The sequence below is a fragment of the Pseudophryne corroboree genome, chromosome 5 (genome assembly GCF_028390025.1).
Source record: "Pseudophryne corroboree isolate aPseCor3 chromosome 5, aPseCor3.hap2, whole genome shotgun sequence".
Classification (NCBI taxonomy): Eukaryota; Metazoa; Chordata; class Amphibia; order Anura; family Myobatrachidae; genus Pseudophryne; species Pseudophryne corroboree.
Window position 1 is genome coordinate 451259487 of NC_086448.1, and position 22091 is coordinate 451281577.

General features: G+C 45.7%; 1 protein-coding gene across 3 annotated transcripts in view; it reads left to right on the top strand.

Moving 5' to 3' along the window:
* The window catches only part of ELP2 (elongator acetyltransferase complex subunit 2), a 405605-nt gene that overhangs the window by 143707 nt on the left and 239807 nt on the right, over window positions 1-22091 (top strand). For all 3 annotated transcript variants that reach the window (XM_063922926.1, XM_063922927.1, XM_063922928.1), the window contains one exon: window positions 5430-5530. In XM_063922926.1, coding sequence (XP_063778996.1) covers window positions 5430-5530 — 101 coding nt within the window. The remainder of the gene's footprint in view (window positions 1-5429; window positions 5531-22091) is intronic.

Genomic DNA, 22091 nt, shown 5'->3' on the forward strand with positions numbered 1-22091 from the left:
CTGCTAATACTCAGAAGACTCAACAATTGCAGCAGGCTGTTGCAGACCTAGCTGCATGGGCAGATGTTCAACAGCCCCCCCTCTCTAGATCAGGGCCACTAAAACGTGGGTTACCTGCTTTACTCTCAGAATCTGATGAGGAGATACAGGACGAGGGGGAGGAATTGGATACTGTTACTGGGGATTCCCTTTCTGCACAGGGTATTGAGCCCCTCATACTTGCTATACGGGCTATGTTAAAACTCACTCTAGAGGACGCTGCAGCACAGCAGTTGTTTTTCTTAACACAGAACAAACTTGTGTCCCTTTCACTGATTTGCAGAACTGGATGACCTGTTTAAGTTAACCTGGAAAAATCCAGATAAGAAATACCAAGTGACAAAACGATTTTTGCACAGTTTCCCATTTGCTTTTGAAGGCAGGAAAATCTGGAAAGAACCCCCGGCCTTAGATGTATCAGTCTCTTGCCTATCTAAAAAGGCGGTACTACCAGCTCCGGGCTCCTTTACCTTAAAGGACCCTGGGGATAGGAAAATAGAGACTACACTGAAGTCTATTTACACAGCGACTGGTATATCACAAAGACCGGTCATAGCGGGTTACTGGATGACGCATGCCGTTCATACATGGGCTATTCAAATTCAAGAGAGCCTCTCGGGGGATATGTCCCTGGTCACTATGGTGACTCTCCTAAAACACATTCCTGTGTGTCCTGTGTGACTCTCTCAAGGAGATAGGCAATATTAATGCTAGGACTACTGCTGTGGCAGTGTCGGCGCGCAGATCTTTGTGGCTGCGTCAGTGGATAGCAGATGCAGAGTCCAAGCGCAGTGTAGAGTCTCTTCCTTTTTCAGGGGATTGGCTCTTCGGGGTTCAGTTGGATGTGTGGATTTCCAAGGTTAAGGGAAAATCCACATTCCTCCCCTCTGGGGCCCTGCCGGCCGCCTACTCAGTCCTTTCGATCTGCCAGATTCAGATCAAGTGCCGGAGGCGCCTCGGCCGCGGCGAGAGGCACCAGAGGTAGGACAAGAAAACCAGCTGCCACAGGTTCTCCGGCACAAAGCACCATTTCAGCTTCCACTAAGGCTTCAGCATGATGGTGCCTTCACACCCCGAGGGGACCTCGAGGTGGGAGCTCGACTGCAACACTTCAGCCGAGTCTGGGAAAGCTCATGCCAGGATGCCTGGGTAAGAGACCTCCTTTCTCAGGGCTACAAGCTGAAGTTCGACGGTGCTCCTCCCTAACGATTTTTCAAATCAAGCTTACCAGTTTTTGGAGAATTCACGAGTTACGCTGAAACAGGCCATCCAAAAGTTGGTCCAGTCCCAAGTCATTGTGCCAGTGCTACTACAACAGGGAAAGGGTTACTATTCCAACCTGTTTGTGGTACAGAAACCGGACGGTTCGGTAAGACCCATTCTGAATCTAAAATCCTTGAACACTTACCTAAAGGTTTTCAAGTTCAAGATGGAATCCTTGCAAGCAGTGATTGCGTGTCTGGAAGAACAGGAATTCATGGTTTCGCTGGATATAAAAGACGCTTATCTTCATATTCCAATTTGGCCGCCTCACCAGTCTTACCTGCGATTCGCCCTGCTGAACGATTACTACCAGTACCAGGCTCTACCCTTCGGACTGTCCACAGCTCCGAGGGTCTTCACGAAGTTAATGGCGGAAATGATGTTCCAGCTCCGAGTCCAGGTGGTAAATATCGTCCCTTACCTGGACGATCTCTTGATAAAAGCAAGATCCCGGGAGCTTCTGTTGCTCAGTATAGACCACACTATTCAGCTTCTGTCATAACCTGGGTGGATTCTCAATTTGCAGAAGTCCCACCTGGAGCCTACTCAGCGGCTCATGTTCATGGGAATGTTTCTGTACACGGTAGCTCAGAAAGTATTCCTCCCAGAGGACAAAGCAAGAATGCTTCAGGAAATGGTCAGAGCGGTCCTACAGCCGACTCGGATATCCATCCATCTTTGCATACAATTGTTGGTAAAGATGGTAGCCTCATACGAGGCGATCCAGTACGGAAGTTTCCATGCCAGAACATTTCAGTTGGATCTCCTAAGCGAGTGGTCCGGATCGCACCTACAGATTCATTGGATTATACGGTTATCACCTCAGACCAGGATTTCCCTCCTGTGGTGGCTACAGTCCTCAAACCTACTGGAAGGTCGGAGTTTCGGGATTCAGGATTGGATCCTCCTCATGACAGATGCGATTCTGAGGGGATGGGGAGCTGTCACCCAAGGGGCTCAGTTCCAGGGCAGGTGGTCAGCCCACGAAGCCCTACTTCCGATCAACGTTCTGAAACTTCGGGTGATCTACAACGCTCTGCTTCAGACCTCTCCTCTGCTCCGGGATCGAGCTGTTCAGGTTCAGTGGGACAACGCCACCGCTGTGGCTTATATCAATTGACAAGGAGGGACAAAAAGCAGAGCCTGCATGCGAGAGGTATCACGGATACTCCTCTGGGCGGAAAGAAATGCAAGAGCTATGTCGGCTATCTTCATTCCGGGGATGGACAACTGGGAGGTGGAGTTCCTCAGTCGGTGCGATCTCCACCCGGGGGAGTGGGGCCTACACCAGCAGGTGTTTCAACAGATCATCAATCTGTGAGGCTGTCCACAGATAGACATGATGGCATCTTGACTCGACAGGAAGCTTCCATGGTATTGTTCAAAAACCAGGGACCCTCAGGCGAGAGCAGTAGATGCACTGATGACGTCTTGACCTTACCGGCTGGTCTACCTGTTTCCTCCGATTCCTCTGCTCCCGAGGGTGCTAAAGCAAATCAGGAATCGGAGTCCAGGCAATTCTGATTGCCCCAGATTGGTCTTGAAGGGTGTGGTACGTGGACCTTCTGGACATTTCCGTGAAAGACCCTTAGCCTCTACCAATGAGAAGAGATCTTCTTCAACAAGGATCGTTCGTCTACCCAGACTTACAGCGACTTCGTTTGACGGCATGGAGGTTGAACAGGACATCCTAGGCCCTCATTCCGAGTTGTTCGCTCGCAAGCTGCTTTTAGCAGCTTTACACACGCTAAGCCGCCGCCTACTGGGAGTGAATCTTAGCTTCTTAAAATTGCGAACGAAAGATTCGCAATATAGCGAAAAGACATCTCTGTGCAGTTTCTGAGTAACTCGAAACTTGCTCGGCATCTGCGATCAGTTCATTGCTTGTCGTTCCTGGTTTGACGTCACAAACACACCCAGCGTTCGCCCTGACACTCCTCCGTTTCTCCAGCCACTCCCGCGTTTTTCCCAGAAACTGTAGCGTTTTTTCACACACTCCCATAAAACGGCCAGTTTCCGCCCAGAAACACCCACTTCCTGTCAATCACATTACGATCACCAGAACGAAGAAAAAACCGTGAGTAAAATTCCTAACTGCATAGCAAATTTACTTGGCGCAGTCGCAGTGCGAACATTGCGCATGCGCACTAAGCGGAAAATCGCTGCGATGCGAAGAAATTTACCGAGCGAACAACTCGGAATGACCCCCCTAGCTCACAAAGGCCTTTCGAAAGAGGTTATTGCAACTATGGTTCAGGCCAGAAAACCTGTGACGTTAAAACACTATCATAATATCTGAAAACGATATGTCGTTTGGTGCAAGGAGCGCACATTATCTCCTGCAGAATTCAGCCTGGGACGTTTCTTACATTTCCTGCAGACTGGTGTGTCTATGGGCTTACGTCTGGGCTCCCTTAAGGTCCAGATTTCAGCCCTGTCTGTTTTCTTCCAGAAGAAGTTGGTTATGTTGCAAGGAGTTCTTCACATACAGCCTCCCTTTGTGTCACCAACGGCACCCTGGGATTTGAATGTGGTTCTGGATTTTCGACAATCCTCCTGGTTTGAACCGCTGATGAAATTAGAAGTCAAGTACGTTACGTGGAATACGGTAATGTTATTGGCCCTGGCTTCTGCTAGATGTGTCTCTGAATTAGGGGCCTTATTGCATAAAAGTCCTTACTTGGTCTTTTACGAGGACAGAGCAGCGTTCAGGACTCGGCAGCAGTTCCTGCCAAAAGTTGTCTCTGCATTCCATTTAAACCAGCCTATTGTGGTTCCGTCTAATTCTGGCTCTTCTGCTCCTCCGGAGGCTTTGGATGCTGTGCGAGCCTTGAAGATCTACGTCAAGAGGATGGCTCGGATCAGAAAGACTGATTCCCTGTTTGTGCTATATGATGCACAGAAAATGTGTTGCCCTGCTTCTAAGCAGTCCGTTGCTCGTTGGCTTAAGTTGACTATCCAATAGGCCTATGTGTCGGCAGCCTTACCTGTTCCACATTCTCTGATGCCCCACTCTACAAGATCAGTGGGGTTTTCCTGGGCGGCTGCTTGTGGAGTCTCTGCCTTGTAACTATGCCGAGCTGCTACCTGGTCGGGGTAAAACACCTTTGTGAAGTTCTACAAGTTTGATACCCTGGCCACAGAGAATACCCGATTTGGGCAGGTGGTGCTGCAGACGTCTCCGCACATTCCCGCTGGTCTGGAAGCTTTGGGATGTACTAAATGAACTCCAGTATCCCTTATGGATACTAGAGAAAATAGGATTTTAAATACCTACCGGTAAATCCTTGTCTCGTAGTCCATAAGGGATACTGGGTGCCCGCCTCAGTGCGTTGACTTTTCTGCAGGTTTTTTCTTCTATATAAGTTTACCTGTTCAGCTGTTGCTGTTTGGTTGCCAGCCGTTGCTGGTCAGTTTCTGTTGTAGTGTGCAGGTGTGTGAATTTCACCACTCATTGTTATGTTCCTTCTCTCAAGTATGTCCATTCGGCTTCGGGCACTATTTTACCTATAACTGCCTGTGGAAGGGGGCATAGAGGGGAGGAGCCAGCACACCCAGTTGAAAAAAATTTAAAGTGCACCGGCTCCTTTGGACCCCGTCTATACCCCATCGTACTAAGTGAACCCCACTATCCCTTATGGACTACGAGAAAAGGATTTACCGGTAGGTATTTAAAATCCTATTTTTATAGTGTTTGTTTATTCCCCTGTTAAATATATTCATTTCTAAGACACTTGGGCTTGATGTACTTGGTTGTTGGTTTGTCAAAGCTGCCAATGATCGTGGATTTCACCGATAAATTTAAAACAGCAACCTAAATAAATGTTAAATCCGTCAGTCAGAGCCACTGATCCTTCGACAACTTTGAAAATCCAACATATATAGTACATCTAGCCTTTGTCTATATAAATATCTAAGGGGTTACATAAATTATTTGTACTTTAGTTGCTAAAACAATATCTTTGTACAGCGTTAAGCCACTAGTAGGTTCTTTGCACAAATCCCAATGAATTGTTTCCTGTTCACTTCAGTTAAATACTTTCAAATCAGGCTTGTTTGCAGTTCAAAAAAGTACCCAGTATTAATAGATTTGAATGTGATGAGAAATGTTGTCTACTGTCCCGCAGATGGCAGCATTGTACAGCCGATGAGTCTGTTGTCAGCCTCAATGGATAAAACCATGATTCTATGGGAACCAGATGAGGAGTCTGGAGTATGGCTAGAACAGGTTTGATATACATTTTATACTGTTTACAATAATATACTTTATCATAAACCCCTTGACAAGTAGTTTTTGTATTGTGTTTATTTGATTCAACTAAAATTTTTAAAAGAAAACAGAAAAATGCAAAATTTTTTAATTATTTTAACCTTATAAGTACATGTATGCAGTGGGGGGTTATTTACAAAAAATTTACAAAAAGCAAATGGGATTTAACACAAAACACCTCATTTGCTTTTGATTGAACTACTGCAAATTGAACAATGAAAGTTTGTCATATTGGATACTGCGAGTATTAGTTAACCCACATGATTTTTATTTGCACTTTTTGTGAGCCCAGATAAAGAAATGTTAACTTGTGATGCTGATACTGGCTGAATTTGACTCCCTGACACTGATGTTACCTATGATTTTACACTTTTGGATACACTAATAATAAAATACCATAATATATGCATATATAGATATATACAGTACAGAGATATGGATAGATATAGATGCAGATAGATGGATATATTAAATAAAAATAAAGAGAACACGCTATTATTTTTCTAGGGTGATTCTCTATATTTGTCTTAAGATCCAAGTGTCTCCCCCCCCCAAACTGTGTGTACATTTTTGCATCCAGGAGTGCATTGTCGCAGTAAACTTCTGAAAATGTGAATACCGACTATTGGGAAATTAAACAAAAAAACCTTAGTATGTTTTGCCTTGGTACTTTGTGCCAACTCACCCCCATAAAGACTCTGCTACCTTTTGAATATGTGAAAAAGGGGAATCCGCTCTTTAAAATTATGGCCCCCTTAGTAGCTTTTATATGGTAAACACCAAACAATTTTGCCTAAAAAATGTTTTGTCTGTATATGGGGAAGGGCACATTATGCCCTATATCCCTCATACGTGCCTAAACAGTAATTAGAGTAACCTGGCTTGAAAGAGGGGAGTCTCTTCTTTCAACCAATGTACACCTGACAATATCTGAAACTGTGCACAAAATATCTCAAGCCCATATCTTCCTTATCTTGTGTCAAATAAAAACTAAAAACGATCCTTCATTTAATGTGGTAGGTTGTCTAGTTATTAAATTGGTAGGCCTTGCTTTGCTACCCTAATCTTCCTACACATAGTAAGCGTTCTAAAAAGATCAAAATATTTTAATTTTTTTGTCAAAACCTACACATGGATTCTTGTTTTTTAGTATTTTGTAATGTATTTCTTTTTGTTTATGGTTCCCTGTCTTGAAATTTCAATAAACACTTTTAAGGCCATTAGGGTTACAAAAAAATTGTTGAAGTGTTAAAATGTCTTAATAAACTACTTGTAATTGAATATGGCCTCAGGATAAGGGTGAGAAACCCCTCATCAGTGAAGGGGTTAATCCCCAACCAACCTGCATTGCTCAAGTGTAAAAAGATTAATGAAAAGATGCAGGGCTGTATTCAATAACTGTCGGAAGCTGCCTTCTTGTCGGAAAGACGGCAGCTTCCGACAGAAATAGGTCGGAAGGGGTTCCGACCTATTCAATAGGGGCTGATTTTTTCCAACAAGCCGGGAAGTTGGAAAACACGTGGATTGGCAGAATAGCCGCCGATCCACGTGCTTCTGTCGGAAACGGGGCCAAATCCGACAGGTTTTGGCCCACTTTCCGACAAACTCAATCCGACTTGAAAACAAGTCTGATTCAGGTGAGGAGACATGCCGTGCTGTGGGCCGCGGGGGGTGCTGGCTGTAGGGGGACATGTCTGCGGTGGCGGGGGGGAGGCGCTGCAGGGGTTGAGGTGCCTGGTCGTCCATCGGGCCAGGTACCTCTCTCCCTGCAGCGCCAGCCCCCGCTATTGCAGACATGTTCCCCCACAGCCAGCTCCTCCCGCCGATCTGTCCCCCCCCCCCCCCCCCCGCGCGCGCGCCGCCCGCAGGCACATCTGTCCCTTCAGCCAGCTCCTCCTGCAGCCGCCGATCTCTACTCCCCCCCCCCACCCCCGCCGCCCAGCTTACCCTCAACGCCATCTGCGCACTTGGCCGCTGCTGTCAGCGCATCTGCAGCCACTGACAGTAGCGGCAGGACGGGTCCCTGTGTACGGCCAAATCCGACAGTCGGATTTGGGCGTTCATTGAATAGGGGTTGTCGGATCCATTCCGACAACTGCATGTCGGAATGGATCCGACTCCTATTGAATATACCCCGCAATGTATAAATGATTATTATATTTACTATTTTCATCTAAAGTGAATGGCGAATGATAGAACTGTGACCCAGAATACAGTCAAATGGATGTATTGTAGTAATACAGCAACAAACTTCTAGATAAATATAATTGTTACATATTGAAAATGCAATCAGTAATTTTCCTTAGGAACACCAAATATAGTTGGAGAGAGAGCGTTACATTTAGGACACAAAAAGACAATTCTGTTTTAGAAACATGATCTGCCCTTCCGGCATAATGTAATGATGAATATGTAATTCAAGATCAATTTACGGCTCAGCGCTCCTTGTTCCTTATATATTTGGCTGCTTAGTCAGTTGGAGTAATTTGTTTTTTCTAATTGGCAAAGTCCAGCAAATGCAGATAAAGCTGTTTACTGTAACCTAAAGGGGGGTACTCACAGAGCGATATTCTAAGCAATCTGACTAGATTGCTTAGAATATCGGCAGGATCGCTCCGTGTATAGCCCCCTCGGCGATAGCGATGCGCGGCCCCGCACATCGCTATCGCCGCTGCTAGATTGGCCTGCATGCAGGCCAATCTAGCGGGTCGCTCACTTCACCCGCTGGGTGAAGTGAGCGGCCCCCCCGTCTCCCCCCGCACGCTCAGCACAGATCGCGCTGTGCTGAGCGGCAGGAGAGATGTGTGCTGAGCGGTTCGCTCAGCACGCATCTCTCCTTGATCGGCCCGTGAGTACTGGGCTTTAGTACTTTCTCTGTTGCTTCAGTTTCCTCTGAAACTTAGACTTAATAGTAGATTTACAAAGCCGTGGTTTGTTAAATTTGGCCATCATTGGCGGCTTTGAGCAAAATTTTAAAAATGCCAATAGGAATAAATGAAAAACTAGGCTTGATTGGTATTTATTCCTACTGCTACTTTAAAGCTATTGGACATAGCCGTCGAAGATTGTCAGCTTTGACAAACCACACGTTTGAGAGGTGGTGTTTAACTTCCAGTCATCCAATTAGTATCAAGAATGAATACGATTCTGGCTTAATAGAAATCTTTTGGTAACTTTTTGGTCAATAAATTACTGTTGGCTTTATTATCTATTAGAAACATGTACACATGATGAATATCGTACTTCAAAATAAAGTAAAATGACATTGGTTCATCATTAAATTCTTATAACACTTATAACGTCTGTGCTCCAACTGTATCAGAAAATGCAAATCAGCGAAAGGGAAACTATATTAATAGTGATAATCACATATAAAAGATTAGTAATGGTCACAATGGATAAGAGATGGTGTTACAGATGTAGCTACGCTCATCGTTGCAATATGCGTACTCCCAGGTTGGCTAGGTGTACCCCGCGCCTAGCCACACTGAGCTGCATCTTTTGTCACCCTGTACACTTTGTATAAGGCACATGCACTTCTAAGACGTGGCTACATCTGTATACAGGGTCGGACTGGCCCACAGGGGTACCAGGGAAACCACCGGTAGGCCCCACTGCCTGAGGGCCCACTCCTTCCTCTAGGGATAAGGTTCCAGACTGTGCACTTGTGTTATACATGGTAGATATGTTGCATTACACTGGGCTAAACTGTTGTGTATTTCAAGCCTCTGTGGAGGCTGGCCACACCCCTAAGTATGGGCCCCTATAACTGCATTCCCCCGGTGTGCCCTTCATGCCCCAGTCCGATACTGTCTGTATATAATGGTTTCTAGTTGATAAATATTTAACAAATGTTTTAAGTTGTGGAACCATGTCTTGCCACGTAACAACATTTTCATTGGTCCTTGGCATTGTGCTTACTATGCTATTTTAATAAGTTTAATCTATTTTAATTTGTTTAATCAAAGTCTTAAGACTGTATCCAGGTGTGCATTCTAAGGCACAGTTGACTAAATTGATCACCACTTTTTTTTTTTTAAAGGGGATGTGCTAAATGCTTTCAGCTCGGATGTCATGTGGATTTGTCTGGTGAAAATGACTAGGAATGCTAGGGTTTGAATTTCGAGAATGCTTTGCCTTTGTTCGAAATAAATATCAGAAGTTAAACATGATGTTCTTCCATATGAATAGCACCTTCAGATAGAAATGATAGCCTGAAGTTATTTTGGCTATTTTTATTTTTGTAGACGTTCATTGATATATTCTTTTGTGTTAGTGGCTTCCTTAAGGATGACTGAAATGTAATACAAAGTAATTGGTTTAATTAATTGGTCCAATTATTTGAAAGATATATTTTACTGCAAAATTGTCCTATCTAAATTGTGTGATACCATATAAGCTAGATGTAATATAGCCGCTCCATCCTTCTCTGTTTACATGTTTTCAGCTAGTTTCTTGTCAGTTTATTAAAATCCTCTTTAGTGGAACAGTTTCTTCTAAATTTATGGATATGACGCCTAGGGATGTTCTTACTCAGTTTTTTTTATGGTGGTCAGTTTTACCATATAGAAAGTTATTGTACAGGGTGATTCAAAAGTTGCAGTACACCCTTATGTTTCAAAAACTGTGCAGGAAATTGGAAATCTGAATACACCAGTAAGGTATGGGTGAGGTGGGCTATCTTTTAGGGTATGTACCGAACATAGGCGCCATCTTGAAATTGGCCATCTAGAAGTCAGTTTCCCCATTTCCTGCACAGTGTTTGAAACAAAAGGGTGTACTGCGACTTTTGAATCACACTGTAGTTAATACCTTTGATAAGTATCAGTAATAGAAGTATTGGACCTTGCTGCAAGGGTGAAAACCAGAAATGTAATTTATTTTTCATCCACTAGGCGTCACTAGAGTACTCTTGGGTTATGGACGGGGCGTTAGCAGGGACAGGCACATTTAAATATTTTTTTTTTTTTTTTTTTTAATAATTTGTTTATTGATCAGCCAAAAATACATAAAATAAAACATATAAGCATCTGAAGAGTACAGATATAGATATTAACACGGAGTAAAAATACAAAACAGATCCTGCATTCTATATAATCTGCAAAGTGGCTGATCTATTTTCTTTTATATAAGTAAGTCAAGGAAAAGAATAAGGAGATCAGAAAAAAGAAAAAGAGGAGGGGGAAAAAGAAGGTGTGAAAGGGAAATAGAAAGGGGGCAAGAAGAAGGTACGGAGGTGGAGGGTGCTGGGGTAGGGAGCTTAGAGCCTTACATAGTACAATAACCGTAAAGTCAAGTCGGTACTTCCCAGATATGATGAAAGAACAACTGTTGAACTACGACTGTAAACTTCTAGAAGAATGAGACGGCTGTTCACGCCTGGGAACAGGGTCAAAAAGGTTATGTAGCTGATCTTGGGTATGTGAAGGCATGTTACCTAATACTAGGCCCCACTTTTTAAGAAAATGGGTAATACCGTTCGTGTTAAATACAGTCGCTGTTCGGCGTTCATGGTATATAACTTCTAATACAGCAGATTCCCATTCTTGTATAGTTGGGGCCGTCGGGTGAATCCAGTGGGAAAGTATCAATTGCTTTGCCACAGTTACCATAACCGTCAAGGCCGGAACCATAGGAGAAAGACCAGGAATCCCCAGCCCATCTGAAAAATCAGCAAATAACATTGCTCGGATATTTAACGACAATTTTAAAAGAAACACTTTGTTAAAGTAGGTACAGATTTTGTGCCAAAATTTCTTAATTTTGCAGCAGGACCAGAAGTTATGAGTGAAATTGGCTTCTAGCATGGAGCACTTGACACATAGCCCTAACTCTGAAGGGTTAAAATGTTTCCTCTGTGCCGGTGATACATACATTCTATTAATGGTTCTGATATGAATCTCTTGTAGTTTTGCCGGCTTCAGATGTTTAAGAGCATGTTTCGTGTTGTGCAGTATGTGAGTGATGTCTGGGAGATCTGAAACCTCCTTCCTCCAAGCCAAGGAGAGGGGGAGCCATGAGGGAGTGTTTGCGTCGATTAGATCAGCATATAAATATTTGATTCTGAAAGGATGAGAACGGCAAAAAGCTAGAACTTTCAATATTACGTGAGAAGGGGGGGACATACAAACAGGGCCTTTGAGAGCTGTAATATAGTGTCTAAGTTGGAGATACATGAAGAATTGTTTGTGTGGTAAAGAGAATTTAACTTGTAATTGGGAAAAGGAGAGAAACTGTCCTCCAGGGTCAAAGACGTCTTTAATTGCAGAGATGCCTTGCATTTTCCATGTGTAAAACATTTTGTTGTGTAATGACGGGAGGAAGTTAGGGTTCCCCCAAATGGGGAGATAAGGAGTGACACATGGATCCGACTGTAAATTTTTATGAATAGATACCCAGGCCTTATAAGTGTCATAGAATAGGATATTGGACCTAATCTCTCTCGGGATATCTCTCAGGCGGGTGTGTAGGAGTGCTGCCGGAGAATATGGGGAGAAAAGTGCTTCCTCCAGGTGGAGGTTGACATAAGATGTTTGGTTGAGGATCCAATCCGAGGCATATCGGAATAAGGCTGCTCTAGCAAATATTTGGACATTAGGGACACTGAGTCCTCCCCTATGCTTAGGAAGGAATGTGCGGGATTTTGGCATGCGAGGTTTTCCATTTTTCCAAATAAATTTGGAAAAAATTCTGGAGCATGTTAAGGCGTCTGATCTAGGTATTGTTACAGGTAGCATCTGGATTAAATATGCTAATTTTGGGAAGGTCACTGATTTCACCACTACGGTCCTACCCAGTACGGAGAGGGGGAGGTCAATCCAGTTTTCCAATTGGCGCTTTATTTTCTGGATGATTGGCGTAAAATTACAGGTATAAATTTGAGAGGTTTGTGTGGGGATATTGATTCCTAAATATTTTAATGAAACCATGTTAAGTTTGAGACGAGGTGCAAGGTTCGTGAGATCTAATGAAGTCGATTGGGGACCTATAGGGAGCAAGTCGGATTTGTCAACATTCACTCTGTATCCTGCAAATGATCCGAATTTAGCTATAGTATCGAATATGGCTGGGATAGATGTTAGTGGGTCTCGCACAAATAAGAGCATATCGTCAGCGAATAAACTTAATTTATTGTGTACATCGCCTATTACAACTCCTGAGAAGGAACGAAGGTGCCGAAGCGCGATAGCCAGGGGTTCCAGGGCTAGTGCAAATAAGAGGGGGGAAAGTGGGCAACCCTGTCTTGTACCTCTTTGAGTAAGGAAGGAATCGGATAGGAATTTGTTAGCGAAGATTTGAGTGAGGGGTTCGTGATAGAGGGCCTGCAGCGTGGAAATAAAAGTGGGGGGGAAACCTGTGCCGAGTTATTAAGGCAATACGAATCCCAGGCGGCAGTTAACTTATCTTGAAAATGTTGGGATCCCGCCAGACGTGCGGGAAACCTCCACTGAGAGGAGGTGCCTAGCACGTATTTAGTTTGGAGCGTAATGGAGATGGGTGCATGGTCTGAGATTAATATTGGTTCTATGCTAGTGTCTGTGATTTTGTCTGATAGTGTATCAGAAACGAAAAAGTAATCTATGCGAGAGAAGGAATTGAAGGTAGCGGAGTAATACGTGTAATCAAGTTCTATATGGTTATGAAGTCTCCAAATGTCAACCAGGCCGAGCTGATTAGACAAATATGTCAGATTAGTCTTTGGAAGAGCATATTTGCAAGAGGAAGTTGTTTTCCTATCTAGCACTACAGACGCAACTAGATTCATGTCGCCTCCTAGAATAATAGGCGTGTCCGTGTAAGGTCGCAATAGGTTGATGAGTTTTACGTAGAATGACCTATCATAGTTAGTGGGGGCATAGATGTTACAAAGAATGTATCTAGATCCCTCCAACGTAATGTCTAAAATGATAAATCTACCTTGTGTGTCGATTTTCTGGCTATGTATCTCATAAGAGATCCCTTTGCGGATGAGGATAGCTACCCCTCTCGCTTTCGATGTGTAAGAAGACGAAGCAATCATCTTCTGGCGAAGCATGGAAAGCTTTAAGTGTTCATCTGGAGTCAGATGCGTTTCCTGTAATAGGATTATATCAGCCTTTACTTTGTTCATGTAAGTAAGTATTCGTCTACGTTTGACAGGGGAATGTATACCTCTTACGTTCCATGAGTAAATTTTTAGATGGTCAGCCATGATCAAAGAAAGGAGGTGGAAAAGGTGTCACAATAATTGAAAGGCCACATTTGTAGTGTACATCATCAATAAGGAACATTTGCAAATACATACGTAATGGTGTCAATAGTACAACTGTAATGGGTGTAATCCTCCGGCTCCCTAGAGGGAAAAAGACAGGGAAGGGGAAAAAGAAAAGATAGACAGAGTAGAGAACATAGAAAAATATCTGAGAAATGAAACGGCGGTGAGGCAAACACATCACAACCATAACATAACTATCTGCAGCAACCGTGGACACTCCCCCGCTACAGGAGTGGGAGATATAAGAACAAACAGTGTGACCTCACCATCCTCTAATTATAGTGGGAGCCTCACTATCCGGAAACCTTATCAGGGGAAGATGTGGGCCTATCAAGAGTTGACTAGAAAATACACCTACAAGTATTACATAGTAAACTCTATGTGAGCAGTCAAATATTCGTAATAGCAAAAGAACATAATATATAAGCCTATAACATAATAATAATAACACAGCCTATATAAACGGGTATAGGCCAGTAGCATGGGAAAATGGAGGAGTGTATCCCCAAGACTATACTAACTCGTGGTAACCCGACAATTGACTCACTCATTGGGTCCTAAAGATCTTAATGAGTTTTGATCTCCTAACTGTCTAATACATGTTACGACATATATTAAAGGAGGACAAGACCCTGGGCTATGAGGTGTTAATCAGAATTTAGCGTCCTGAGCAAGTAATCACTCATTATCGTCCATCGCACTGGATTCCAGGGGAACCATTTCCTCTGATACGAATGCTTTTGCGTCATCCACATTAGTAAAGTCCTTCGGGCCCTGGGATGAGAATATACGTAGGCGGGCCGGATAAAGTAATGCAAACTTCGTGCCCGATTTTATCAGTTGTGAGCAGACAGCAGACATTTCGCGACGTGCTCTGGATACTTCCGCGGAATAGTCTTGGAAAAGGAATATTCTTTGGTCATCCCACTTTAGTGTGCCCCTGGATCTTGCCGCGGACCAAATCAGTTCCTTGTGGCGGAAGTTTAAACATCGAAATATTACCGGACGGGGTCGTGCTTGATTAGATTCCCTCGGTGGTCCCAGACGGTGTGCCCTCTCTATTTCTAAGGAGGATAATTCTTCCGGAATTCCGAGTAGGACGGGCAGATCTGAAAGCAGGAATTTGAGTAGGTCGGGACCTTTAACGGATTCTCTGAGGCCCACTATCCTCAAATTATTTCGTCTCGAACGGTTTTCGAGATCATCTAGTTTGGACATCATATGCTGCCGAGACGATGACAGGTGTGACACTTGTTGTTTTAGGTCCGCGATCTCCTGAAAGTTAGCTCCTATGCGGTTTTCGTTAATAGAAATTTTTCTCGACATGGTATGTAATTCCGATTTAATATCGGAGACTGCCGACATAAGCTTGTCGGCTTGTGTCTGAAGTAAGGGTTCCACTGTTTCCTTGATAGCCTTCACAATCTCCGCATAGGAGGGGGGAGTGGGGGGTGCTTTTGGTGGCATAGTGTCCAACTCCTCAGATTGTAGTATAGAGATGTCGCAAGGCTCCGGAGGGGAGGGTAGAGCCGGAGAATGAGCAAATCTCTTAGCTCCGCCTCTGAGACGTTGAGGTTGAGGGGCCGACAAGGTAATAAATTTGTCCATAACACATCCAAGGAGCTCAATTACTTACAATCTGACAGGACGGAAGACATTCGGTATCACTCCCCGCAAGAGAGGCATCCACGGTTACCGCTAGGTGGGAGACATTATTCCATATATATCACATCAGGGTGAGGAGATGGATACATAATGTATACACCACTGTGTGCAGGACCATGTGTTAGAGCGTATATAGCTACAAGGGTAGCGACCCGTCCAGCAGCGCCGCTTCAGACCCAGAGAGACTAATATACTCTTGACTTTGGATGAGATATCGCACAAAACAGGGTGAGTGGGGGGTGTGTGAAGGTGGTATCACACTGTGGTATATGGTGTACGGCTGGCATTGGTTAAAGCTCTACATAAAAGTTGGGAGCAATGCAAATTGCAAACAAAGCTAAAATAAAATCTTTTATGAGAGGGTAGACTCCGTATAATCTATTTAGGCAGTTCTATTATTAATATAATTGCCCTGGGGAACAGAGGACCTGCAGCATCAGGCAGAGAAAATGAATGGTGTACTTAACTGACTTTATGAATTTGAGTAGCCAGGAGTTAGGTTAGGTTAGAGGGGATAACGTCCTGTCAGTCAGGTATAATCACCAGATGCTGGGTTTATAATGCCACCTCACACTGCAATACCCAAGATGGCTGCCTCCTCCATATACTCTCAGCTAGAGGGATTCTTCCTTGCGGCTCTTGTTATTCCCAGTCGCCAGAGGAATGTCCAGGTAGGGGATAGGTTCAATGCAGGGGGCCCAGATCACCAGCCTGTCTCCACAGGCGGGCTCCGCAGCCCGCGCGCGTTCTCGGCGTCCGGTCTGGACGTCCCCAAAATCGAGGCCCCGGCTTCACTCAGAAGGGAGGGCCGCAATCCGCAGACTCGGACAGAGCCTCGTCCCCGTTCCACGGCACACTCCCCTCGACACTGGAGCTCCGGATGATGATCTGGGGCTCTGATGTTTGTGCTCACCTCTCACGCCGCTGCAGGATGGGAAGGGCGGCCCCGCGGGTCTCTCCGTCTCCTCACCGCCCGGGCGCCAGGCAACAGCAGGGCTTGGACACCGCCCCGGTCCCGTCACAGAGGGGGTCCCAGCGGTCTCGCGGCACACGATGGTGAGGGGGGTCCACACGCTCCGACCGCTGTATTCTATCCGGTTCTCCTTTTGCCCACGAAGCCTCCCGACGGGCCTTGGCCGAAAATCCAGCCCGCGGCTCCGGCACCCGGCACAGGCCCCAACCCGCAGAGACCGCAAAAGTGGCCTCCCGGCTCCGCGACCAAGCGCCCGGGTAACCAGAGCACCAGGGGGGGTTGCAGGGGTAGGAATGAGGCAGCTGAGAGGATTATAGCAGGGGAATTTGGGTGATTTTAGCGGGAGCTCTGCTTCCCTGCTTCCAACCGTCTCTCCAGCCAGGCCACGCCCCCCGCACATTTAAATATTTAAATTAGTAACCCTCCACCCCCTCCATACTCCCAAAGGTACCTCAGTATTTTTTGTGCCTCTCCGGGAAGGCACACGTGGACGATTCTCCACAGTTTTCCTTCTATTTTTGAAAGATTTTTACACTCAATCCCTTCCCAGCTTATAAAGAAGCTTGGGTCCGGGGTTGTTGGTGCTGCTGCCTTCAGCAGGTGGCTTGTCGGTGCTCAGGAGAGGAGCACCGCCATAGACCAGTGTCGGCAGAGCTGATTGCAGCCTGGGGCTGCAGAAGGAGCTGTACAGAGCTTAGTAAGAGAATCCCCATCATAGCCTTCACTACTTTCAGGTAAGGAGAAGGCAGGCAGCTCACACTGCCGCCGCTCCCCTGCGTTGTCTTACTGAGGGTGAAGGGCAGTCTGCTCCCGCTGCCATCTGGGGACTGTCTGTTTTATGTAATGTTGCATGTGTACTGCTGCCCAGCAGCCGCCGCCACCGCTCTCCCCCCTCCCTACCGAGGTTAGCTACTGCTGCCCACCAGAGCTCCGGAGCCGTGAACAGCAGCTGCCGCGGCTCTGTCTTCACACTGACCGTGGACAGCTCTCACTGCTGCGGCCAGTGAAGGGAGATCACGGGGAAGAGGGGGGAGGATTATGCCCGCATAGACATGGTTGACACAGCGGGAGGCCCCATAACTAAGCTGCATTTTAATGCAGCAAGCAGCTCTCAGGCTGTGTTACAATTTATGGGGGTCTCGGTTATTTTACTTTATGCTGGGCAAGTACACTGCAATTAGGCTATTAAGCCTTTGTTACAGCTCTGTTATAGACAGTGATGGATATATATATCAGCTAATACTGTAATAGCCTAAGCATGCTTTATTATACATTATAGGCAAGCACATGACTGGACGCCATTTTAACCTTACTTCCTGGTTCTTCTTGCAGAAAGTTTGGTGCAGGTACAACAACACTCATCTACTGGAGGAGCAGGGGTGTTAGTAGAAATTCAGTACAGCACATATTTGACTGAATTAGTGTGTCGTAAGTACACTGCACTTCTGGCTTATACACACTTTTTAGTAAAAAAATAAATAATTACTGAGTCGTGAGACTTGTCTGTCTTTATATACTTGTTTGTTTTGTACGTAATGAGTAAAGCTAATTCAAAAGCAAAAAACAAAACAAAGAAAACAGCTTGGCTGCAAGGTATGTCGGAGAACTACCACTTGCACAGTGTGTCTTGCAAATACGGGTACAAATAGGACCATATTCCCTGATCCGCCTTGGGCGGTGATGGCAAGTGTGATGACTAGCTTACAATCAGAGTTGGCTGCTGCGCGTGAGGAGCATGAGCCAGCTAGAACTGAGGCAAGGTTGATACCATCTGAGCTATTGCAGTGGGCTCAGGAGATGTCAAGGACTTTGCAGGGTTTACAACAGTCCAGGTTTAGTTCAAATCCGAAAAGTAGTCATCGGTGGTCTCATAACCTACCGGTGTCAGCTGTGTTCAATTCTGACAATTCCATGCCAGACCTGTTATCTCAGGAGGAACATGAGGAAGGTGAATTGGGCCAGGAGTCAGGTATTGAGGATACTGACAGCCCGGCCATTGATAATCTCATCAGAGCAGTACGCCAGGTTTTGAATTTTACTGAGACTAAAGAACCTCTTTCAAATGATGAAATTTTATTTGCAAAGAAACAGAGATCACCTGTGTGTTTTCCTTATTCAGATTCTTTTAACAAGCAGTTAACGGAAGCATGGAATAATCTGGATAATCGGTTTTCTATGCCTGGACGGTTTCTGTCTAACTACCCGTTCCCAGAGTCTATGATCCAGTTCTTGCTGCTACAACGCTTAGAGCGTAAGCTGGAAGCTATGCTATAGTCATTGTATACAACAGTAGGAGTGTTGCTCAGACTTGCGTTAGTTGGTGTTTGGGTTAACAAGGCTGTAGTTGCATGGGCAACACAGCTCAAGTTGGGCCTACAACAGGATCTCTCCTTAGACCAGCTTATACTTCTTGCTGATCACATTTGTGAATCTGCTGAGTATTTAGGTACGGCTTCAATGGACATCGGCCAGGTTAGTTCTCGCCTTTCAGCGTCTCTAGTTGCGGCCCAACAGGCACTTTGGCTCCTTTCTTTGCAGGCGGAGGCAGAGTGGATTTCTCGAGCCACTGGGGGGGGGGGAGGGGGGAGTCTGTTTTCCTGCCATTGCCCACAGCAGTTCCAAAACGGAAATACGCTGGCCCAGCGTTCAAATCCTTTAGAACTCAGTCCTTTCGAGGGCATGTTAGAGGAACAACCATACAGAGTAGACGTGGTAGAGGCCGTGGTTTTCAGCAAACCACTAACAGTCATGAGGACACAAAGGCCGCTGACAAGCCAATGGCATGATGGGCTTCCAGCCCATCTCGGATCTTCAGTTGCCGGAGCACGCCTTCAGACGTTTCACTTGGCGTGATTTCAGACATCCACAGATGGGTGGATCTGCAATTTAGTGTTCAAAGGTTACAAAATAGAGTTCGATTGTCTACCACCAATGCGATTTTTCAAGACAGGCCTGCCAGTGTCAGGGGACAAGAAGGCAGTTCTGTAGACCGCGATTCAGTCTTTCGTAGATTCAGCAGTTTTGATTCCAGTTCACCAACAGGGTCAAGGTAGTTATTCCAATCTTTTTGTAGTACCAAAGCTAGACGGCTCTGTCAGACCGATATTGAACCTCAAGGGGCTCAGTCAGTACGTCACTTACTACAGATTCAAGATGGAATCCCTGCGGTCAGTGATTGCAGGTTTAGAACCACAGGAATTCATGATTTTGTTGGATCTCAGGGATGTGTACTTACACATTCCAATTTGGCCACCGCATCAAGGGGGTAATTCCAAGTTGATCGCAGCAGGATTTTTGTTAGCAATTGGGCAAAACTATGTGCACTGCAGGGGAGGCAGATATAACATGTGCAGAGAGAGTTAGATTTGGGTGTGGTGTGTTCAATCTGCAATCTAATTTGCAGTGTAAAAATAAAGCAGCCAGTATTTACCCTGCACAGAAATAAAATAACCCACCCAAATCTAACTCTTTCTGCACATGTTATATCTGCCTCCCCTGCAGTGCACATGGTTTTGCCCAATTGCTATCAAAAATCCTGCTGCGATCAACTTGGAATTACCCCACAGGTGTACTTAAGGTTTGCAGTACAACAGAACCATTGTCAATTTTAGGCACTACTGTTTGGCCTCTCATCAGCGCCTAGGGTATTCACAAAGGTGATGTCTGGGATGATAGCTCATCTCAGATCCCTGGGAGTGATGATAATTCTGTATTTAGACGATCTTCTCATCAAGGCTCCATCTCAACAAATACTCCAACATGCCTTACTAACGTTCAATGGGGATCATTCTGAGATGATCGTATCTGTGCTATATTTAGCACAGCTACGATCAGGCACTCGGACATGCGGGGGGGACGCCAGCACAGGGCTAGTCCCCCCCGCATGTTAGTGCCGCCCCCCCCTCTCCCCTGCAGAAGTGCAAAAGCATCGAACGGCGGTGATGCTTTTGCATTTCAGGAGTACCTCCCAGCTAGTGCAGCTCCTGCGGCTGGCCAGGAGAACCTCTTCGCTGCCCGGGTCGAAGCGGCTGCGTGTGATGTCACGTAGCCGCCGTGGCTCGCCCCCCCAATGGCCCGACCACGCCTGCGTTGGCCGGACTGCGCCCCCTAAACGGTGGCTTAACACCGTCGTCCAGCCCGCTCCCGCCCAGTGACCGCCTCTGCCTGTCAATCAGGCAGAGGCGATCGCCAGGCAATGACGGCCTTCGGCCGTCTGCCATGCACCGGCACTTGCACAGTACTGACCCGATCGCACCGCTGCGATAAACTGCAGCATGCGGTCGGGTCAGAATGACCCCCATTGTACTAGTTGAGCACGGTTGGATTGTCAACTTCAAGAAATCAAGCTTGATTCCGTCTTAAAGACTTCAATTCCTGGGAATGATTTTGGATACGGTAGATCGAGTTTACCTGCAGAACAGAAAGCACAAAGTATTCATCATCTGGTACAGTTAGTGCTCAAACCACGGACAGTCTCGGTGCATTTGTGCATTCGACTGTTAGGAAAAATGGTGGCTTCTTTCGAGGCACTCCAGTTCGAAAGATTTCACTCACATCCTTTTCAATTGTATCTTCCCGCACAGTGGTCAGGCTTGCATCTACAAATCCATCAGTTGTTCCGGTTGTCTCCAAGTGCCAGAGTATCACTACTCTGGTAGCTCCACATACACAATCTTATCGCAGGAAGAAGGTTTGGAGTCTGGAATTGGATAATTCTGATGACGGACGCATGTCTCAGAGGTTGGGGAGCAGTGGTCCTAAATTGTCAGCTTCAGGGTCTTTGGTCAGACCGAGAAAGATTACTGTCAATAAATGTTCTTGAACTCAGGGCAATTTACAACACGCTGCGACAGGCAGTGCACATGCTCCAGTTTCAGACTGCCCAGGTTCAATCGGATAATGCGACAGCAGTCGCATACATCAACAAACAAAGAGGAACTCGAAGTTGCATGTCCATGTGAGAAGTTGCTCGAATCCTTAATTGGGCCGAGCATCACCAAGAGATATTATCGGCAGTGTTCATTCCAGGAGTGGACAACTGGGAAGCGGATTATCTCAACTGTCAGTATTTTAATCCAGGTGAATGGGTGTTAAATCCAGAGGTGTTCCAGATGTTGGTCAAGCGGTGGGGTTACCCACAGGTGGATCTAATGGCACCATCAAACACCCCAGTATGTGTCCAAAACAAGAGATCCAAAGGCAGTTGCAGTGGATGCTCTCACAATAGCATGGCCGTACAGCCTTGTGTTACTGTTTCCACCATTTTCCACTGCTTCCTCTGTTGCTGAAGCAGCTCAAACGAGAGTCCACAACAGTCATACTAGTGGCGCCTCATTGGCCTCGGAGATCGTGGTTCTTGGATCTTCGCGGTCTACTCGCAAACTATCTGTAGCCTCTCCCACTACATCCAGACCTGCTACAACAGGGTCCTTTACTTCGATTTAGCGCACCTGCGTTTGACGGGTGGCTGTTGAAACCGCTCTCTTAAGACGAGAGGGTATTCCAAAGTCGGTTATACGAACCATGTTACGTGCCAGGAAGCCAGATACAGCAACTCATTATCACAGGCGAGTTTATATTGGGTGGTTTCTATCAAGTTATTCCATCTTTTGCTATTTTTACAGGCG